Below are 19,546 nucleotides of genomic sequence, written 5' to 3' on the forward strand. Positions count from 1 at the left end.
ACATGGACCATGACCAATAAAAACAATGGAATGTTTGTAAGGGGCGGGATTTCCTTCAGCGCTGGATGAGCTTCTGCAGTTCTAGGTGACACGTACCGAAAGGTGCGATTAGGCCTTTCTAAATTTCAGATAATTATTAAAAAAAGCCTGCTTTTCACTATGTAAACATCTTCACAGAGCTTTGGCTAAGCACGAGGACTTAATACAACCGTATTCGTTACTTTCTTTAAACTGTTGAATGCATTTGGAAAACTTGGGAAACATATATGTCTTTTGAGCAACAGTCCAGAAATATAATGTTTCAAGAGGAATCTCGGAGGGGACAGAGTTGTTTCTATACTGAAGAGTGAAGAGAAAATCATTCCCAGGAACGTTTCTCTGGAATCCAGGAGAGAAGGAAACATGGGCAACGGCGTGTGCTCCAGGAAGCAGAAGAAGATTTTCCAATCTCTCTTACTGGTCACGGTGGTGTTCGGGATGATCTATGGTGGGATGGTGTCTTATGAGATGCACAAACAGCTGAAGAGGACAGAAGAGATGGCCCTGAAATATCAGCAGCACCAGGAGTCTCTTTCCGCTCAGCTTCAAGGTAAAAACACACGTCGTCTTGATGACGTCACAGTGCAAGAAACATTCTCCCAAACTTTGTCAACTTACGAACTCTAAAATGTAGTTTACTGTGCGTGATCTTGCAGGGTATCTTTTGTTCGTGGTGTTGTTGCTTAATGGTTAAAGATCTAGAGAGGTAATCGAAAGTTTTAGGTTTAAAGTAGCCTACATAAAAGAATTTCAATTGACAATCCACAAAATGCATCGAATAAGCCTACCTACATTCATTGACTGAAATTTCTTGTGTCAAGACAATTTAATGAGAATAGAATAGAATAGAATAAAATGCAATAGAATAGAATGGGGTAACGTTGTCGATTGTTTAAAGGGATAGACATGAGGATGAGTAAATGATGACAGAATTTTCATTTTTGGGTGAACTACCACTTTAAGAAAGATCTGGGCTGGTAACCAAAAAGTTCCTAAAATTTTTAAAATTACATAAAATAATGTCACAAACTGTTGAATTGGTGACAAATGTCTCTGAATATTGCACACCGTTATCTTGAGAATAGAATAGAATGCGATAGATTAGGGTAGCTTTTTCTTGTGGATTTAAGTCAACATGAAATCATAATGGAATTAATAGAATATTATTATATAGAGTATTTATAATAAATGATTTATCTGGGCAAATAATTTTTTTCTTAATTCATGTGCCCTCCTGATCTTCAATCACTTCTCTGAAGTGTTTACTGACATAAGGGTGGGACAACATGTAGCCTATCTCACATGACATTACAGCAAAAGCAAACAACAAAGATCCAAATTAATTCCCCATAGACAAAATCAAATCCAGCCCTACATTTTTACTTGTTCAAGAAGCTGGATATACGTCACAATATGGAAAAAAAGATGATTGCAACTTCCGTTTCATGCTGACTTTAAACCAAAGGATTGTTAGATCAAATCAAATTATTCCATATAGCAATGTAACCATCTACACGACACTTGACGGACACATATTTCTTTGTTCATGGAACTCAAAGTGTTTTGCTGCTAATCCAACTTTGCTGCAATTCACAGAACTTGAAACTGTTCAAACTGGCTGTTAAGGTATTGAAATCCTAAAAATGTTTGAGTGTGTTGGTGTGTAGATACTGCAGTGATTCCCTGCAGCTGCCTTTGAAGATGCTCATTTTTATGCAGAACATTTTGTTTCAACCTGTGCCTAAAATCACAGTCTTTCATTGTCCCAGTCTTACAGAGATTGCCTTTGCAGTTTGTCTGCTTGTCCAGGCTCAATGTGGGTAAAAAGGCTACGACGAAATGGCCCTTGTTTTTAGATTACCGGTAAATACAAATATACGTTCAACTGTTGGCATTGACAGATGAAACTATAGTTTTGTTACTTTGCAATATTGAGTTGCATGCCACATTTTCTGGTCTGTTCTTCAAAAAATTTTGAGTTTGGAGGGGGTTTTGTGTGTGCATTCAATCATGTTATGTATATTTACTGAATACACATCTGCTCCACATTTTAGTATATCAGAATTGTTTTAGTTTTACTGGTTCTATTCACTTATAAGCTCAAATGTAACCATGTTTGTTTAATCAATGGCTGACTCTCAATGGTTGATAGCTAATAATGTACCCCTGTTGCTTGAATGACAACGAATGAGACTTCAACAAATTAGATTTAATTTAAATGGTCAACAATAGATGATTTTTATTTGCTAGCCTGCAGTCTTGACTACAACAAATTTGATAATAAATTGTTTTTAGAAAAGATCTGACATACAGTGCTTAGCATAAGTGAATACACCCATGACTAAAAAGAGGAATAAACAAAATCATCTTTTGGAAATTGATCTTAATGTCTTAATTAAATAATGAGGAAAAATCCAACCTTTAAGGACACCAATTTTCTTGAATAATATATCGTAAATAAATAAATGTTCTTCATTAAAATACAGGATGCATAAGGTAGTACACCCCTATATTAAATTCCCATAGAGGCAGGCAGATTTTTATTTTTAAAGGCCAGTTGTTTCATGGATCCAGGATACTTTGCATCCTGATACAGTTCCCTTGGCCTTTCGAATTCAAATTGCCCCACATCATCATATACCCTTCACCATACATAGAGATTGGCATGGTTTAATTTCAATTAGCCTAATAGCTGGTTTGATTTGCATTGAGAGATGATCTTATGGAAAGTGTCCCATGCCAATCTCTAGGTATGGTGAAGGGTATGTGATGATGTGGGGCTTTTTTAATTCCAAAGGCCAAGGGAACTTTATCAGGATGCATAGTATCCTGGATCCATGAAATAACTGGCCTTTAAAAATGAAAATCTGCCTGCCTCTATGGGAATTTAACAAAGGGGTTTACTGGCTTATGCATCCTGTATTTTAAGGGAAGAACATTTATTTACGATTATTTACGGTAGGCTTCTGACCCCCAATACTCAAGTAATCTGCAATTTTCCATCTGTGATCCTTGAAGAGTCTTTGCCCTCTCAAACTTTAATCCTCACCGTGCATTAAGACAATATAGACGCACATCCTCTTCCTGGCAGATTCATAACATCTTTAGTTGATTGGAACTTCTTAATTATTCCCCTGATGGTCAAAATGGGGATTTTCAATTCTTTAGCTATTTTCTTACAGCCACTTTCTAATTTGCGAAGCTCAACAATCTTTTGCTGCACATCAGAACTATATTCTTTGGTTTTACTCATTGTGATGGATGTTTAAGGGAATTTGGCCTTTGTGTTTCCTCATATTCAAACTCCTGTAAAACAAGAAGTCATAGCTAGACAATTTCATGTTTAGTCACCCTGGTGTGCTAAAAAAAAAAGAAGGTAAATATTAATGGGGATACTTCAGAGATATTTTACTCGTAAAAAAATCTACGGGTGCCAATAACTTTGGCCAACGTGTTTAGGAGATAAGTAAGTAAGTAAAATTTATTTATACAGCGCCTTTCACAGACTAAGTCACAAAGCGCTTTACAATAGACAAAAATTGATATGAAAATAAAAATAAAACAGATAAAATTATCAATATATAAAGTACAGAGATTAACCAAAAGCTAACCTGAACAAATGAGTCTTCACTTGTCCTCTTAAACTGTCCACATTCTCAGCAAACCTAATACTGGTTGGCAAAGCATTCCATAATCTGGCTGCCATAGCGGCAAAGGCTCTATCCCCACATCTCTTTAAACAAGTGCAGATACAGGTAGATAGCAACAAGTAGATAGCAGATTTTGATTATTAAACCTGAGAGACCGGAGAGGGGTATGAAAATTATTTATGTCAGCAAGATAAGCAGGGGCCTGACCATGTAAAGCCCTATAGGTTATGGTTAGTATTTTGAATTGGATCCTGTAAGGTGAAGGGAGCAGAGTATCAGGGTGATATGGGTGCGCCTATTTGAACGAGTAAGTAACCTAGCAGATTAATTTTGAATGGATTGCAATCTATGAAGAACAGATATGTTAAGTGAAGAGAAAAGTGAGTTACAATAATCAATACGGGAGGAAATGAAGGCATGAATGAGCATCTCCAGTTCTGAGTGAGAGACCACAGACCTCAATTTACTTAAATTACGTAAGTGGAAAAAACAGGATTTGGTCAGCGATTTGATGTGGATTTCAAAGGATAGGGATTTATCAAATGTTACCCCAAGGTTCCTTAAACTAGTCCGGACAGCAGATGACAAAGGTCCAATGTTCTGCATTATCAGAGGAATAGCGCTGTCTGGCGCTACAATTAAAACCTCCGTCTTATCTGGATTCAGCTGAAGAAAACTTTCAGCCATCCAGCTGTTTATGGCGTCTATACAGTCTAAGAGTATTGTAAGTTTAGATGACTCATTTTGCCGGAAAGTAAAATGAATCTGAATGTCATCTCCGTACAAGTGATAAGAAATGTTAAAATCACTAATGATCTGACCCAGAGGCAACAAGTATAAAATAAACAATATTGGGCCCAACACTGAACCCTGTGGAACACCACAAAACAGGGGTGATGATACAGAGTGGGAATCATCAATATAGACATTAAAACTTCTATCAGAAAGATATGAGGTAAACCAATCTAAGGCCACTCCCGATATGCCCACACATTCACGTAATCTCCTAATCATGATATGGTGGTACACAGTATCGAAGGCAGAACTAAGGTCTAGAAGTACCAACACTGAACATAGACCTGCATCCGAGGCCATATGAAGGTCATTACAGACTCTCACCAAGGAGGTCTCAGTAGAGTGTCTCTTCCTAAAACCTGATTGAAATTTGTCATACAACTCCAAATTCTCTAAAACATCTGTAAGTTGATTAGCCACAGCTTTTTCGAGAATTTTGGACAACAATGGCAACTTTGATATTGGCCGATAGTTCTTCAAAACTGTAGGGTCCAAATTAGGCTTTTTTAATATAGGTTGAATGGTGGCATGTTTAAAATAGGATGGGACACAGCCTGTGGCCAGTGAGGAATTGACAATAGCTACTATACTAGGGCCAATGACAGGGAATGCTTTTGAGAATAATGAAGATGGTATTATATCCTGTGGACAAGAGGACATACTCATTTTATTAGTCAGGTTTAGCAAATCAAGGAGGCTGATTGGTTTAAAAGACTCACTGGTAATAGGCCTAGGTGAACGAATACAGTCTACAAGAAAGTGTGGTCCAAGCAAAATATTTGATCTAATAGACTGCACCTTATCAATAAAAAAAAGACAGCGGCCTATCACAATAATTTTGAGAACATATTGTTGTCCTAATGGCTGGAGGAGATACAATATTATTTATGGTATCAAATAAAACCTTAGGGTTTCGCTTAGAGGAAGATATTAAATTAGAAAAATAAATCGTCCTAGATTTTGCAACTAAATTATTAAAATCCTGCATAAGTTCCTTAAGATACAGACGGTGCACTTCAAGCCCGGTTGATTTCCACAAACGTTCAGTCGTACGGCACCTCCTTCTTAGACAACGCACATCGTCCGTCATCCAAGGTGAGGTGTTACAGATGGGCTTAGTTTTTATCTTTAAAGGAGCCACTTCGTCCAACACAGAAGAGCAGAAATTGTTAAAAGATTGCATTAAGAGCTCAACATCATTTCTACAACCCATAAAATTAAGATCACAATCAAACCGAGAGATAAATTGTTCAACAGTTGTTTGAGTAATAATACGCGATTGTGTCAGACGTTTCTGACAAGGGGGGTCAGCGGTGGCAGAAAAATTTAAAAAGATACACTTATGGTAACTCATCGACATATCCTCACAACATATTGCATTAACATCCAAACCTAGTGTGAAAACAAGGTCTAATGTATGACCACCAGTATGTGTGGGTCCATGAACATGCTGCTTTAGATTATGTGAATCCGTAATACTAAGAAAATCTTTTACGGCATGATTATCAGCAACATCAGTGTGCAGGTTAAAATCCCCAACCATTAATAACTTTTCAAAATTAATAACAGGTGACATAAAGTCCGTAAACTCTGTTAAAAACTGCCCAGCAGGACCAGGAGGACGATAAATGAGGATACAAAAGAACGGCTTTATCCGTCAAACTCTTGTGATTTGCAGTTCAAAAGAAGAAAAAGTTTCCACGCTCACCAACTGACAGGAATAGCTAATCCTCCATACTATGGCAAGTCCTCCACCGCGGCCAGACAGACGCGGGGATCCAATAAACGAGCAGCCAAAAGGACACAGCTCATTTAAATGAATAAATTCCGAGTTACGTTGCCAAGTTTCTGTCAGCAATAGAAAGTCCAAGTTTTGCCTTACGAACAGATCGTTCAGAATGTGCGCCTTGTTCGCCACAGAACGGGTATTTAACAAGCACATAATCACAGAAGAAATAACTGAGTCTTCAGAGGTTGAGGGAGAAGATGTACACTCAATAATCCTAAGCGTAGGCAGGCCACGACGAACCCGGCCAAGGTGGGAAGGTGGTGGATCCCTATTTAGCAATGCACCGGACGCATCCGGAAACACTGCCCGCAGGTAAAATGCTCTGACGGGGATCCAGGGCCAGTCAATGCCTGGTTGGTAGAAAAATGGAGGATTACGATCCACAAGCAGACAGTCCGACCGGTTGCCAACAAGGGAGTATTTCCATAGGCTGCGATTCTTGGCCTGGAAACCCGCTCTGGTCCCTCGCCTCCTCCGTTTACCACACTTCTTGGGCAGGTGCGCAGGCTTTCATCTCCAGTCGTGGTGCAGAGAGAGATTGTGACCTGGTAAGCACAGGCGAATACAGGGTGGTATTGGAGGTGGATCACCAATACCCATAAAACCGGACATTTCAGCTCTAATAAGCAACAGCAATTGCCGATCATAAACCAGGGCGGCTGAAACATTTGTGGACAAAAATAGTGCCATTAAAATGCATATTAAAATAAATATCTGAGACCAGGAGACATAAAATAGAGAGAGAGACGCGGCTAAGCCAAACACAGGCGCCATCGTCACTTCCTGTAAACAAGCATTTATTTCATAAAATGATTTACCCCCCACTTTCAATTCTTTTACTTCAATGAAAGGTAAAATTTTGGCAAATTCTTTGAATGAAAGATCAAAAGGATAAACAATGTAGATTTATTTTTTACAGCCATTTTTGATCATATTATTATTACCACAACTGTAGTTCAGATCTTGATGACAGAAAATTATTAATAATTTTTTGGAAACATTATTATATTTGTAAATATTATTTATGTGTTTATTTAACTTCCCTCAGTAAGCGATTTAGATTTTAAAATTTTATATAATTATAATTAATTGTAGATTTATAATAAGTTACTTTGCATTTATTATATTTATATATGTCAGATATTTTTCTTGACAAGGAAAAATAGGATTAATAATTATGCAAGAAAATGTTTTTATATTTGAAAATATTTTTATTTTTAAATATACGAAACATGTATCTAAGATTTATTTTATTATTTGTATTATTTATAATGAATTATGATAAATTATGCATAGTTATTTATAACAGACTTTAATAATAGACTTCTATATTCTTTAAAAATAGCCTTGGGTCCTTGAGCCAACATATATTTTATTTCCTAAGCATATGTGCTGCTTATTGCAAAAAAACGATTTTACTTTTAATTGTAATTGTAACCACTAGGAGGTCCTGTGATTACTGCCTTCTTTCACTGCTCAGTCTCTTTAATCAGTATAATAAGCACTTGACGTGTCTGTTATGTAATGATGAATGTAATAGGAGGATACAAGACAATAGGCAAGGGGTCGGAGGATGCATACCATGACTTCACTAATAATGCAGTTCAATGAACAACACACGCTGCTGGACAAACACAAATATGGGGAGGGAAGCCTCTGCCAGGCTTCATTTCCTGAGGCATTTCAGATTTTACTGGTGTAGCTCATGTTACGTGTAAAAAGAGCAGACGGGACAACCTTTCAATCTGATGCCATTAGAGAGAAATTAAGAGGGTCGAATGAAGAGGTCAAACTCGATGGATCAGTGGTTCACACAGTGGGGAATGTCTTAAATAGCTCAGCTTACTTTACCTTCTGACTATGGTACTGTAAAAGATTCTTGTTGTGAGGAGGTTGTGTTGGGGTATCTAGATTTTTTATATTTTTAGCACTGGTGCTTTTGCATGTTAACAGCATGCTATACTTTTTGTTTGACTGTTTGCACAGTAAACCCATGTCAGAAATTTACATCTTTAAATTTATATCTTTTAAAACACGGCATCTACAGCCATATGGATTCAGAGTCAGACAGATGTTTTTTGTTCATTCTGTTTCTGAGTTATTTTTCTGCATTAGTCTGTTTAGTAAAAGCATTTTTTTCGATGTTGGGTTGTGCAAAACTATATGTTTTTTTTATGTATAATTAAGTTGTATAACTCAGCCAATTCAGTGTCATGTCAGCATAGGACACATTATTTTGTTTGAAAACACACATGATGGTGCATTAAGCAGGATTCAAGACACTGTCTCAAAGACATAACTTTCATTGTGCCACATGGTGAAAAAGATGGCATGGGGATATGTGAGATAAACACATTTGTTTGCATTTTTGCATAGACTAGAAGTTAAAGTATAACTCAAACTGTAGCTGAAAGTAGGGCGGGTCCGAATACCATTTTTTGAGCTTCGAAGCTTCGGTAGTAATGAACATCGAATATTAGAAGTTTCGGAATCTCTATAGCCTATGTCTGTCTGTCCGTTGCATTTTGATTATTTCGAGAACCGTTCATCCAAACGACTTCACAAGGGAGTGCAGTGTTGTATTTGGTGCAATATAGATAGACAGGCGAGACGCGACACGTTTAGAATTAATAAGCTTTTAATAAACTACAGAACAGCGCACGCCTCACGCGAGCAGAGCTTATATGCTCCGAGAATGGACACTTCTCGATGCATATTTTACTTCTCGGAGCACTTCTCGGAGCATGTTTTAGTGATATAAAACACACACAGGTCTGTTAACTTAAGCAATATTCTTAATAAGGTAGTCTAATATTTTTCTCACTAACAAATTACTGACAAAGTATGGTAGATTTAAATAAAGAAGCGGCGCGCCTCACGCATGCAGGTGGGAAGGATTGCACGCATGCACGAAAACGGACACTGCGCTAGTGATATAAAACACACACACACACACACACACACGTCTTTTAACTTAAGCAATATTTTTAATAAGGTAGTCTTATAATATTTTTCGCACTGACAAAGTAGGGTAGATTTAAATAAATAAAAACGAAATTTAAATAAATTAAAACGAAATTTAAATAAAGAAAAACGAAAAATAAATGTGACGTCCCAGTAAAATCTCAAAGTCTCCTATATTTAGCTGTAGATTAATTTAGATTGATAAGGGTAAAAAGGATAATAGCCTACATTTTGTTTCTACTATTCTATGTTCCACAATGTCAAAGCAACGCAGCTTAACCCAAAATACAAGCTCATGCATGCACTTCTGTCCATACAAACTCCGCTGTTCTGCGCAGTCAGAGAATACTCCCGTTGCAGGAACACATTTAGTAGTCCAAGAAGCAGCAAATATATTTATTAAGTAGATATAACGAAGTTATATGTTAAGTATTATATTTCACCAGATTTTATAGTGTAAAACATATTCAAGCGCGAATGAGAACCGTTTCGAGGGGGATGCCAGGTGTGCAAAATATTCGAATGTCACATTTTCAAATCGAATACCAACACACCGAACGAATATTCGAATATCCGGGTCTAGCCCTAGCTGAAAGATAACCAAGAATGTATCAGCTAAATTTAAATAAACTTTCATTGCACAAAACTGTCATAGACCTTCCGATTATGCATTTCAATTGTAAAGGTGCTGTATGTAAATTTTTGACTGTGCTAAAGCATACAAATACCATAGCATGTTTCCTAAATCTCTGCAAATATACTAAGTTCACAATCTTGTATATAAAAAATGTTTCTCTGAAAATGCTACAGCTAGGGCTGCAGCTATCTATTCTTTTTGTAATCGATTAATCTAGCACTTAATCATCGATTAATCGAGTAATCGGATATTTTTTTTTTCGTGTGTGTTTTATTAACAGAATAGTTATATTAAACTTGTGTCTATTTCAGTTTACGTAGACTCACTGTATTCCGGACACTTTGCACAGTAAAAGTCCCATAAGATATCAATCCGCGGAAAAATAAACCTGATTGGCTCGTCTGTCTCTGGGGACATGCCTTCCACATGTTCCAAAGTTTGACGGATATATATAGTTGCCATGACCTGAAAGTGTTTATTTATAGAATTTGCGGAAAAGTTCAAGTGTCCGGAATACCGTGATGTCCGGAATACAGTGAGTCTACGTTATGTGATGCATTGCTGCAATTGGTCTGACTGGCGTGTGTGTGTGTGTGTTTGTGTGTGCGTAGGGGTTCTTTTTTTAGGCTATACTCTCTTGCAATTGAACCTGATAGTTACGTTTACTACTTAAAAATGTCATCAAAGATAAAAATCATATCTATTCAAACCGCATCACGACATCGCTACAAATACAGTATGGGATTAAAATCAGCGAACATCAATAGGCTTATACGTTACCTTGTTTCAGCGAGTTAAGTGTATTAAGAGAATTAAGTGTGCAATAATCCCACACTTTAGAAAATTTCTGCCGTTTATTTACATATTTATTCTCCGCCATCGCGCCAACTAAATTCAAAATATATGCTTCCTGAACAGGTCCGTGTGAATAAACGGTCCGTGGGAAATAATCAAATCCCTGTGCCTCGCGTATAGTGCGCGTCATAGGAATTTAACGAGGCTTCGAGGCTGAGTTTTTGCCTTGAGGAATTTTTGTAATCGAGTAACTCGAGGAATCGTTTCAGCCCTAGCTACAGCCAGTTATTTTACTTTGAAATGTGTGTTTTGGTCGGAATGTCTGTTATTGTTTCGGCCTATGAGATCCCGCCTACTGCCAATTTACCCAATGGTATTTGACAAGTCTTGTTCACTCAGACTCAGATATACACCATTGCTTATGTTACATGAGTGCGCACTACTGGCAGAACTCTTTAAACGTGTTTAAAAGGAATGCCCTAAGCCTTTGATCACTTGGAATCTGCAATGGAGCTGATTTATTATTTACAGTTTTTTTCCCCCTTATGAATTTAGTTGTGTCGCAAATTACACACTATAGGCTACACTATGCACTTATACACTATGTAAGGAACTCAGATTTTTGGAAATATTAATAATCAATAATATCTTGTTATTATTAATTATAAATATTTGGGTCAGTTAATCGGATTAACTTGATGTGGCTGAATTAATATTACAATCAATTAATCAGTTCTTCCAACGAACTCTTTTGATTATTAATTTATTCTAAGAAAAGGGTATCTTCCATGGCCACCGAAGAATAATTATTTCTTCGCCTGTACAGTACTTTGAGTCAGTAGCAAAAACCGTGATCGTAAAGTGACTTGTATTGCAAACAAAACAGAACCAAATACATATTATGTACAAGTTTTATTAACTAAATATAGATATTTATATGAATATAAATAAACTAAACAACATACACACATGAATACATAAATAGGTTAGTGATAGGATGAAATTGGAAACCGGAAGAGGGTCTATGAGAAGAACCATCAGAATTTTATTTTCACATTTATTTGAATTGAATACTTGCATTTGTAATGGGAACAATTCTTGAAGTTGTTGAAAATTGAAGTCGTTGATGGTTCCGGCAGTGTCAAGTGGAAGTTGGTTAAGCGTTCTCTTTCTCCAGGAACGCATGACTGGTTTGGTGAAGGCCTGGGACTCTGTTGAGGCCACGCCGAGCACCCAGGAGAAGTGAGGAAGTCGGAAGGATGGGTGATTGGAGTCGTTGTTGGTTGGAGTCTTTGTTCCTAAACTCTTGAGATTGTCCTTGGTTCTTTGTGAGAGAGTCATCTCTCTCCTGCCTGAGCCCATATCTGGTTGGAATCGAGGCCTGCTGGGCCCTGGGGCCCCCGTGGAGGGGGAAGGGGGTTCCCCAGTAACACCAGAACAGTGTTCCGGCTGGATGAAAGAACTAAGAGAGGGAGGTCACATGTGGACTGTCTCTAATAAGGCCTGGAGAAGATCCTCCCCTAAGGGTTGAACTCGACCAATCAGAAAGGGGACATGTCTGAGAGGGAAAGTGGCTCTTACTTGATTTACGGATCTTTGTCCCATAATATGATTATACCTTCATTAATGCTAAAATAGCTATAACACATCCACACTGCATTCTAGAAGAAGGTGATGTACATCAAAGTGTGAGTCATTAAATGAGGATTATTTAGGTAGGAGGCATTATACAGGTGAGGTTACATTGATCGTTAGTTGGTTGTATACCAGGATACATACCATAATATATACCTAATAGTACACGAGACAGTAAACCATTTACACTGTTTCTTTCACAGTTTTATGCATGTTCATTTATAGATCAGTTAGTCTATGATTAACGCAGCAAAGTCTGTTTTAAAGAGGGTTTCTGTTTCATAGTCTCTCTCTTGAGTATGTGGCCATATTCCTCGGAGGTCGTAAAATCTCCTTATCATGCCCTGTAACATGACACTGTTTCTTTCACTTGTGTTTGTTCATTTGGGCTGTGTGAGGAGTTTCATAAACCTTTGTATATAATGAATAAATAGTATGTGTCTGATTGGTCCATACCCTACACTATGTACTCAACCATGTAGTGTATATGAACTTTGACGGTAATTGACAAAATAATCATATACTGTAGAGTCTGATAGGCCCTCCCCCTCCTCTACGTAATTAAGTGCATGAAGTGTCCAGTCCAACATTTCACACTTCGTTTTTCGGTTAAAAAAAGTGTAACATCTGGGTATTTAAAGTGCATTTTTTCTTTTTGGAATTTTCTGCGTGAACACATTATTTACACTACGAAATGGCATAGACTAGTACATAAGTCCGCAAATTTGGACGCACCTTTTGTTTTTTGCACCATTCTAGGCCTGTAGTTTATATGTTGAGTAGACTCATCTGTCATAATCGAGGGGTTGAGGGTCTGTCCAAATAAATTTCCCTCATCCATTTGACAAAGTTTAACCCACTTAAAAATGGCGGTGGGGCATTCCATAAAGTAAGGGGAAGTGCTCGGGGAAGTTCGCGAGTGTAGCCTATCGGTGCGTCCTAATTTGCATACTATCCTAAATAGTATTTGAAAATAGAATTAGTACCTCCTCAACCGTAGTATGTTGTATGAGTGTTCCAAAGATACCTGGATGGCTTTTACCGGTCAGAATCCGGTGCAGATCCGTGCCCACAACCCATCGCGTGTTGGACGAGGATTCGATTAGAAATACAAACACAAGTCAAAAGTGTTAAAAAACTACAGACATGGAGGATGCTTGAGTCCGGCGGTTATGTAGAGAGGTTTAGATAAAGGGGTTTGAGTGATTAAATATCAGTATCTAACCTGACGAATATGTAATTTATTCAATGTCGTCGACATTATATTTCATCTGCAGAAGCATTGTGAACTTTTGTAAAGATATGTTTAGCCATTAATTTTTTATTCAAATTGCAAACTTGAGGATATTCTACTAATGAAAGACCCACGACTGGCAGATCAACGTGCTACAACATTTCGCTCTGAAACGGGATGACATTAAATTAGATTGAATGGAAGATTTTAACTGTGACAAGATGATTGACGGCAATTTACGGTGACAGAGCTGTCTGTTAAAGATGACGAAGTAGTATGTCCCAAAGCTTGCCTACTCTTTTGCTAAACACTCAAAAGTATGTACTTTTTCTTCACAAAAAGATTATATAATTTTAGGGCGTAGTATAAGTAGGCCAATTGGGGCGCAGCATATGTCTAAAAGTGGAGTTAAACACTGCATTCTATTCTTCTACAATCCAGAATAGCAGCACTGCTGAAAGGTTTGTTTAAGGTGCGCCCTCTACTGTACAGGCTTGAATTTGCATTTCTTTCAGCCTTAGGCTTATTCATTTCACTTGAAGTGTAAAAGGACCTTTACATTTGCCAAAAAATAAAACTTTGTTTTGTTTGTTATTAAAAAAACAAACAAGCAAGCCCAGCCCAGGTGAGAAAAATAACGCAACTCATTGCTTTCTATAAAAAGTAACCAATTAACGCAATTAGTTACTTTTTATGGAGGAATGCAATATTGTAACGGATTACTTTTTAAAGTAACTTTCCCCAACACTGGTCAACACCAATACAAAAATGTATTTTTCTCTCTTTCTTCCTGTCAGTTGTGTACGAGCATCGGTCTAGGTTGGAGAAGTCTCTTCAGAAGGAGCGGCTTGAGCATAAAAAAGCCAAAGAAGGCAAGTTTGTTTATAATATATGACAACATCAGTGACTAATTGATGAAGAGGAAATGATGAAGTGTAATGACATCCTGTAGCTTGCATGATGGATAAACCGGTGCAGCCCAAAGCAGCTATGTTATGCCAAGTGTCAAGTTAATAAGATCCTAAGAGTATTTGGACTTTTAAGCCACACTTAAAATGTATGAATGTCTTTGCAAAATAATATCATGTAATAGTTAATTAATTAGCATAATAAGTATTGTATTTGTCTCTGCTGTAATACTTGATTTTTCCTTTTCCTCACAGATTATCTTGTGTATAAAATAGAGTCTCAGCAGTCTCTCAACAAAGAAAAGGTATGTTGTTTTGAGAGCTACGGCATGAAGAATGATTTTTTTCAGTAAAAATTGGAGTTGTAAAACTAGATGAAATGCAGGGAAGCTAAGGTTTTCGAGAGAAAACATGCACTTGCCCTGCAGTCAAATACTCATCTGATTGTTTGTATGCAAACCATACATTTCTCGAATGTCACGGCCTGTGGCTTTCCGGCATGGCATTTAGAGAGACATGTTGCCATGCTTACAAAATTACCAGGTTTGTTTGTATTTGTTTTGTTTACAGCAAGATGCCAGTGTCAGGTTTAACTCTTTGCATTCCCAGCATCAGATTTTGAAGGTCAGTTGGAAAAAATCATCAACTGTTTTAAAAATTATGTTTTGTGATGTACTGTAAAATGCAGTATGTCTTTTCTTCCCATGGCAAGCACAGATAATTCACTGTTGTGTGTCTATGTGTGTGTGTGTTTACCATCAGAACCAGCATGACGACCTAAAAAAGCAGTATTACGAACTACAAGAGCGACATCAGCTACAAGGAGATGAACACAACAAGGCATTAGATGAACATAAACTGAAACTTGGCAAGCTTCATCAGACCAAAGAGTCTGAGATTTCTAAGCTCAAAGGTATCATGTTCTCGCCATCTTTCTCTTAGCAATAACACCCTGGCAACCACCACAAAGACTCTAGCATCATGTTGCTTACTGGTGGCTTTATGGTGGAATTAAAAGCTACAGTTATTTCAGCTGCCTCTCTCATTCTCTTTCTTTCCAGAGAATGAATTTAACCTACGTGAAGAAAACAAGCAGTTGAGAAAAGCTCATCAGGACATCTATGTGCAACTTCAGGATACCAGGGTAAAACCGCAAAGCCCTATGGGTCTTTTTAGAGCAGTAGTACAAAATGTTTTATGGTTATTATGGATAATTAAGCCATGCGTACTGTTTGCCACAGTTACGGGGTAAATCTTGTGAGAGACCATTGATATTTTTTTTTTTTTTATGTAGTCAATAAATACATAATTCTATTTATATCTCTGTTACTGTATATTTAAATCTACTGTTTATTAACCATATATAATATAATTTAATACATTTGATATTTAGTTGTTTGTTTATTTAAAATATTCTAAATGACATCAGTTCACCAGATAATACAATGATGCAATTGTTACCGTTTTACCGTGCTTATAATTGAAATTCAAAAATGCCAATTATCAGTTTAAATAATATGTGAATATTTTTATCACATTACAAAGGGAGAAATTGTTATGATTCTGAAATTATTTCACAGTGCAAACAATTTAATGGTTCTTAAAAATAGACTTTTTATGCAATATATATTTATTTATATATAATTATTAATATATAATTATATACATTTATATACATTTATTTGTTTTTTTTTTTTGTTTTTTTTTTGTGAAATGTTTTTGAATATTTTCATAAAATTCACTCATTAGAATTCAAATTTAGTCTTAATTTGGTGACCCATTTTATGATCCATTTTAATGCAGATCAAGCAATTGTATTTATGATGATAATAATTTAGCTTTACCACACGGTCCATACTAATATTCAGTGTGGTTATCCTGAATGCTTGTATTTGAGCTCTGCCCGTGATTGTTCCTCTTGTAGCAACAGCATAAGAACCTAAAAACCAGCCACAACCAGCTTGTGTTGACCCTGGAGGACCACAAGAGTGCGCTAGCTGCGGCACAGGTCAGTGTGTCTGTCTGTGTGTGTCTGTGCATGCACTTTAAGCAGGCGCAGGAGTGTGTGTGCTGTTTCACTGACTGCTCAAATGCCATGAGGAGCATATCCAGTGGGAAAGACAAGTCAAGTTTCACAGAGCTCATGTAAGCAGCAAGCAAATTGTTTAGTGTAATAAAATTAGATTATTGCATGCATTTCACCAGGGCCGGTATTTAAAATATTTAAAATATTTTATACAAGTGACATAAATGAATGAATTAATATGAATGAATAATTCAAGACAAGAAAATTCTGATTTCATGATCAATATACCTGCCAACAAATGCTGCTGTGTCTGCCAGCGTTTAAGTCATGCGCATGATCTAGACACCTCGCCAGTGCATAGACTACCGTGCGCAACTGTGCATAGTCATGATATGGGTTTAAGTTGGAGAAAATAGCCGCAGGGGAACTTAACCTTCTAGGTGTAAGGGTAGCAGTTTGAATAAATAATAAACATAGCAGTTTGAACTCTTCTCCACTTTATTATACCACACATCAGATCACTAAATCCAAAGACCCCCGACGTACACTTCAGTACCAAGTGCGTACGACCCATTCCTATCTACGGCAAGCCCCGAGGGGAAAAGTAGATTGCATACACACATACAACGAGCGCCAGTACATCATTACCGGTATTATAGTAACAGACTTTGTTGGATTCTTTCATGTACAATCCAACAAAGTCTGTTGCAATAATAATAATAAAAAAGATTTTGAGGACAGTTACACTGTATTGAGACAGCTGAGAAAAAATATTTTTACAGTTTTCAACAATAATTGTCATTGTTAAACCCTTGCTCTTATTATGTTTCTGATTTCTCAGTTTTGTCATTATTTTAGTTATGTATTACAGTTTATTTTAAGAAGTTTCAAAGAGTTAGTAAAAGAGTAGGCTAAAGTAAAAGTTAAAACTTTTTTATTTAAGTAGGCATTTATTTTTTATCAAGTATTTATTTTGTATTAATATATAACCTCACTGTATTCATTTATAATGTATCATTATTGCGTGATATTTGTGTCAATAATCGTCAAGCACAGGTGACTTCGCGTAGTAGGAGGGGGCCCCCAAATCAAATTCTGCTTAGGGCCCCCAAAAGGCTCGGACCGGCTCTGATTTTCACACTTGTTAGAGCATTGTGTCATTATCTTAACATATCAAACGCTTACTGTAAGCTGTTGCATCAACTAAGTTGCTTCCCCTGGGCAATTCAGGAGTGGTATTTATGTGGCTTCATCCCAAATCAGTTGCCTGTGATGGTAACCATGATGGTTAGGATGTTGCCTATGTAGGAAGCAAGGTTTTGAAACCTAGCTAATATGTTTTATTATATTTGCTGCAAAGCGCTGCATAGAAGTAGAAATGCTCTCAGTGTGAAAGCAGCGCATGATCCTGCTGATTCAGTTAGATTGCAGTGCTGCTTATGCAAGCTTGTCAGACTCGACTAAGCCTGCGTTTCAAGTCCGGTCGCATTCCACAAGGCCATTATGATCACTTTGCACACACTCTCACTCTCTTTTCTCAGAACTTCTTGCCCTTGTTTAGCATGCTAAAATGTGCATGACTCTGATAAGCCATACATGCTGTACTTCCTGTTTACTCGGTGTTTCTCTGTGGCTTTGAGAAACCAGATGTACAGATGCTCGTTAATTAGAACTGTCATTATCTGCTTTCCCAGGATGATAGAGAAGGATGCTGGGAGGCATTGTGTGTGTGTGTGTGTGTGTGTGTGTGTGTGTGTGTGTGTGTGTGTGTGTGTGTGTGTGTGTGTGTGTGTGTGTGTGTGTGTGTGTGTGTGTGTGTGTGTGTGTGTGTGTGTGTGTGTGTGTGTGTGTGTGTGTGTGTGTGTGTGTGTTACAGAGTGATATTTTCCTTCCATATGCTGGCAACACTTGGCATTCAAACAGAAAAGAAAACAGGTACCCTAGTGAAGAAGGATTGGGAGAAAGGTTAGGTTAGGATTGCAGGATCTTGGGTATGAGTTGAGGATGATAAAACAATAATTTGATTTAAAGAATAGTCTTTTGAAGTCATACATTTGCATTGTGTGACCGAAATTTGAAGTCTTTATTTACATTTCTTTGAATAGGTGCAAGTACAAAATAAGATGCAAGAGGTTGATGTACAAGAACCTGCAATGTTTAGTATCAATGACAATTAAACAATTTTAAAGACCTTCATTTAAGTTCAATCATTACCAATTTTGAAACCAGAACAAAAAATATGTTTTTGAACATAAATAAATCTAGTATAATTTGAATATAAATAAATACATTTAAAACCATGTAGTTCTCTAGTATTTTTTCAATTAAATAAATTTTGCTTTAAAACAAACTTTACTTTCTAAAACAAAATCTTTTATTTTAAAAGTATAATATTGAATACATAAATACAATAATACCATATTGGGCTTTTTTTTATTATCAATTAAATAAATGTTGCTTTAAGTTCTAAATAATATGATTAAATTAAATTAGTAAATAAAATGAAAACCAAGTATTTTTGTAGAATTTTGTCAATTAAATAAATGTTGCTTTAGGTTCTCATTCATTTTTCAAGTAATTATGCAATTATTTATATAGTTTGCACTAGTTTTCTTTCTGATCTGGATGTATTTCCCTCATGATGGCCTTTAATCTCTTTCTCTTCTGCCTTATGTCAGGCTCTTGATTTTGGCTTGCTGAGTTTGTTGCCTGTTTCAGCTAACTACCAAACCAAACCATCGCTCAAGTAACTTTTCACCAGTGTATACGAAGCCTTTACTCTGATGTGTGGCGTTGTACTGATTTTGTGGGTCTCGATGGCTTCCAGGTGCAGGTGGATGAATATAAACAGCTGAAGGAGACGCTCAGTAAGATGCCCAGTCTGAGACATGCCGCAGGGCAACCCCAGCAACATGAAGCTGCTCAGCCCGTCCAGAACGAGAACGCAGAGGAAAACAATCCACCCCAAGATGCTCAGCCAGAGGTAGTCAAACTGTTTATCCATCATGCATTCAAAACTGAGGTTTTCCCCCACTCATGACACTGGTGTAAATGGTGAAGAATGAGATCTGTTT

General features: G+C 37.0%; 1 protein-coding gene across 2 annotated transcripts in view; it reads left to right on the forward strand.

Annotated features, from left to right (window-relative positions):
• The first annotated feature begins 36 nt into the window (after positions 1 to 36).
• golim4a (golgi integral membrane protein 4a) overlaps positions 37 to 19,546 on the forward strand; it is a 28,384-nt gene continuing 8,874 nt past the window's right edge. The window contains exons 1-8 of one of the 2 annotated variants that reach the window (XM_077193866.1): positions 37 to 589; positions 14,336 to 14,410; positions 14,702 to 14,751; positions 15,017 to 15,070; positions 15,209 to 15,359; positions 15,508 to 15,590; positions 16,371 to 16,454; positions 19,300 to 19,455. In XM_077193866.1, coding sequence (XP_077049981.1) covers positions 403 to 589; positions 14,336 to 14,410; positions 14,702 to 14,751; positions 15,017 to 15,070; positions 15,209 to 15,359; positions 15,508 to 15,590; positions 16,371 to 16,454; positions 19,300 to 19,455 — 840 coding nt within the window. In that variant the 5' untranslated portion in view covers positions 37 to 402. The remainder of the gene's footprint in view (positions 590 to 14,335; positions 14,411 to 14,701; positions 14,752 to 15,016; positions 15,071 to 15,208; positions 15,360 to 15,507; positions 15,591 to 16,370; positions 16,455 to 19,299; positions 19,456 to 19,546) is intronic. The other variant, XM_077193867.1, reaches the window with a different exon arrangement.

Source organism: Siphateles boraxobius, unplaced genomic scaffold, assembly GCF_051911475.1.
Source record: "Siphateles boraxobius isolate OS27281-9 unplaced genomic scaffold, OSU_SipBor_1 31, whole genome shotgun sequence".
NCBI lineage: Eukaryota > Metazoa > Chordata > Actinopteri > Cypriniformes > Leuciscidae > Siphateles > Siphateles boraxobius.